General features: G+C 46.3%; 1 protein-coding gene across 1 annotated transcript in view; it reads left to right on the forward strand.

The window, feature by feature from the left end:
* Window positions 1-3,292, forward strand: part of TOGARAM1 (TOG array regulator of axonemal microtubules 1) — a 25,281-nt gene that overhangs the window by 10,360 nt on the left and 11,629 nt on the right. Inside the window, exons 5-6 of the mRNA XM_029965279.1 lie at window positions 269-611; window positions 2,555-2,628. Coding sequence (XP_029821139.1) covers window positions 269-611; window positions 2,555-2,628 — 417 coding nt within the window. The remainder of the gene's footprint in view (window positions 1-268; window positions 612-2,554; window positions 2,629-3,292) is intronic.

A 3,292-nucleotide genomic window follows, 5' to 3' on the forward strand; every position in this document is an offset into this window, starting at 1 on the left:
CATTCCATGGTTCTGGGACTGTGTGTTGTACAGATTTGTTGGGGAAAGCCTGGGGTCCCTCTGTGTGTGCTGTGAGCCCTCACACCCTCCCTTCAGTCTGTCAGAAAACATACAGCAGTTGCTGTACTTGTGCAACAGTCTGTCCTGGTGCTTTGGGAAGTGGAGCAGGGATACAGCATCCTCGGGAAGCTGCATTTGCTTGCAGGATAATTCCTCCTGTGAAGTAAAATAACAGAAGAGATTGTTTTAATGTGATAACCCGAGTGAGTGGTGGTCACATTGCCCATCAGGGACTTGAGAATTGGACTGAGCACTCAGAAATGTACTTTATTTAGCTTAACACAGTTTCTCCCTGTGCACTGTCTGCCCCTGTCCCTTTTCCCTCCCGGCCAGATGCAGAATTCCCTGCGCTCCCTGCGGAACAGCGCGGCCAAGAAGAGGGCCAAGCTGAGCAGCAGCCTTGCAGACCTGGAGAGCCCCGACCCTGCAGCTAAACTGGATGGCTCCGGGGACTGCCCCTCCCAGGGCTCCTCCCCCAGTGAGAGTGGCATCTACAGCCAGGAATCGCTGCCCTCCCCCGTGCCCAGCCTGCCCCGCGGGAGGAGAGTGATGTGAGTGCCCCTCTGTGTTCCCTCACACGGGCCCTGCTGCTCTTCCTTAAATCATAGTATTAAATTATATTTTCTTTTATGTAAAATTGTTTTGCTCAACAGCTTGATTTTTTTTTCTTTGTGAATAATTTTAATATCTAAAAATGCAAGAGTTGCATGATTATGTTATTCCAGGTTTTTTGTGGCTTGTAAGGTGAAGGAGTTCCCATAGAGCCCAGGGCAGGGAGGCACTGCCAGGGGAAGTAAATATTTGATGAAGACTTTACAGAAGGGACATGACCCATGGCTGAGCAGGGGAGGGAGAGAGAGAATGAGTTAAGAGCAAGGATGAGGTTGGCTTATTATGGCCTGGAAATTGAAGAAGGAATGGCTTGGGTTCTGTGAGAAGGGCAAGACAATATGGATGTTTCTTATTGTGAACAAGAACTGTTTCCATTTCACTGCTGACAGATAATTGTTAGTTTAAAATGCCTTCACAGAACTCTTCTAAATAGGAGTTGGCACTCTGTAAAGGGCAATAACCCAGTTGGTTATGAGCACTATAAACTGTTTTTTAATGAAATAAAGAAGTTTTTCAGGAATTGGCTGGTCTCAGGGTCAATGATAAAGCTGTTTGTAGCTCTGATCCGAAGATACCTTTTATTTTTGTGTGTACTAAATACATCTTTATATAGAATCATAGAATCCTGGAATGGTTTGGGTTGGATGGGACCTTTAAAGATCACCCATTTCCAACCCTCCCTTCCATATGGCTGGCATACAACTGTATTAATAGAACAGAAAGAAGGAGAGGGAATAAAAAAGGAAAGGTTTTTGAGACTGGAATGATTCACAAACAGAAGGTTTTCACAGTTGTGCAGCTCAGAACCAATTTATATTCACATCCCTTCCCTATATACATCACTGCTGAGTCACAGTTTTATAAATAGTATTTAAAATACCACAGTAAAGTGCTGGAATACCTAAAAAGTCAGGGCTCTAAACTCCTGAGTGTCCTGCTGTGCCAGGCAAGGCCATGCCCTGTCCATCATGCCATGGCCATCAGGCTGAGCTTAATGTTTTACAGGATCCACAGAGCCAGGGATTCTGACCCAGCAAGGAGGAGAGGCAGTGAGGCTGACTTTGGAGAAGTGACTGAATCCATCCCAGATGACACTGAAAGCCTTGGAATGTCCATAAAAATGCCAGAGAGTTTAGCTCAGATGGTGGTTTGTGAGCACTGGAATAAATTGGCCTTGTCTGTTCACAAAATATCTGTGGTTGGGCAGCAAGAATGTGGGGTTTGGGTGTGTTTGCTCTTGGAATGATTTGGTTTATCTGCTGATAAACTGCCATGGGAGCTGGATACTGATATTAGTGATGTTCTTGGAGCGTGGACCTTCCTTTGGATCTTAAAGAGTGTTTATTTGTGTGCATTTTAGCCCTAGTGAGACATGGAGCAGCTCCTGTTTCCCTGTGCCCTCACCCAGCTGGGCACAGAGCTCTGGGCTGAATCATCTTTAATATTCAGAGAATCATTAAAAAAAAAAGAAATATTAGTTGTTCTTGTAGATAACAGCATTTTCCTGGTAAACAGGAACAGCTGGGAACAGCTCATGCCTGGGAGTGACAGATGGATTTGGTCACTCTGCTGTGCCAGGCTGGAACCAGAATCATCAGTCCCCAGGCCAAGCAATTCCTTCCTTTTTGAATGTATCCCAAATTTATTCCTGGTGTAAGGTTTCCTCATGAGGGTTATCTTTATGTTGTTCTTCATAATGGACCTGCTCATCAAATAATTCCTCCTGGATTCATTTTCCTCTCCAACTCAGTGTGGGCATTTGTGGAAATACTGGAAATATTTGTCCAGGGAGAAACTGAAATCTGTTGTTGTTGTTGCTGTAAAGTGTTCTTAGCTGGGTTCTGACTAGAATTGTACCTATAAACTGTGTTTATTTGGACAGGTCAGACACCTTTCCACTGCTTGGCAGCAAATCCCATCCTGCAGAAGGATCTCCAGGGAGGAGCAGAGAGCCAGGTGAGGCAGAGCATCCCTGCAGCACAGGTGTGTTCCTGGCAGAGCACACCCTGGTCACTGAGGGCACAGAATGGCCACTGGAGGAGGCTGTTCTCACGTGTTCCGTGAGCTCATGTCCCCTCAGCACTTAAAAGAAGGTCATTTCTGGGTGCCTTGGGGTCTAACTGGGGTTTTAGTGGTGCTCAGGTGAGAAGGAGCTCCAGGCCTGCAAGCAGTTCAGTTCCTGGTGGGAAATTGAGGTTCAGTGGTGCTGTTGAGTTTTACCCTTACAGTGAATTCTGCAGATTCCTGTAATGGGCAGAAACTTGTGATTATTTGTGTTTAATCAGCTTGGATTCAGCTGGCTGGAGGAAAGGAGCTGGGGGAGCTGTGTGCACAGGATGGATTAGGCCATGGGTTTCCCAAGGAACAGCATAATGAGAGAGCAAATCCTGCCTGTCCATGGCAGCCCATGCTGTGGGTAATGGTTTGGCATTCCTTGGATGAAAAGACCTTTGTGAGGCGTTGACCTTCAGTGTAAAATAATGAGCAGCACATTTATTTTGCTTATTGAGCCCGTTAATCAGGCCCTGGCCCTGCTGGGAGTGAAGAGCTGAGAGCCTGATAAGGTCATGGAATCACAGGATGGTTTGGGTTGGAGGGACCTCAAAGCCCATCCAGTGCC

Source organism: Manacus vitellinus, unplaced genomic scaffold (genome assembly GCF_001715985.3).
Source record: "Manacus vitellinus isolate BGI_N305 unplaced genomic scaffold, ASM171598v3 scaffold_94_pilon, whole genome shotgun sequence".
Classification (NCBI taxonomy): domain Eukaryota; kingdom Metazoa; phylum Chordata; class Aves; order Passeriformes; family Pipridae; genus Manacus; species Manacus vitellinus.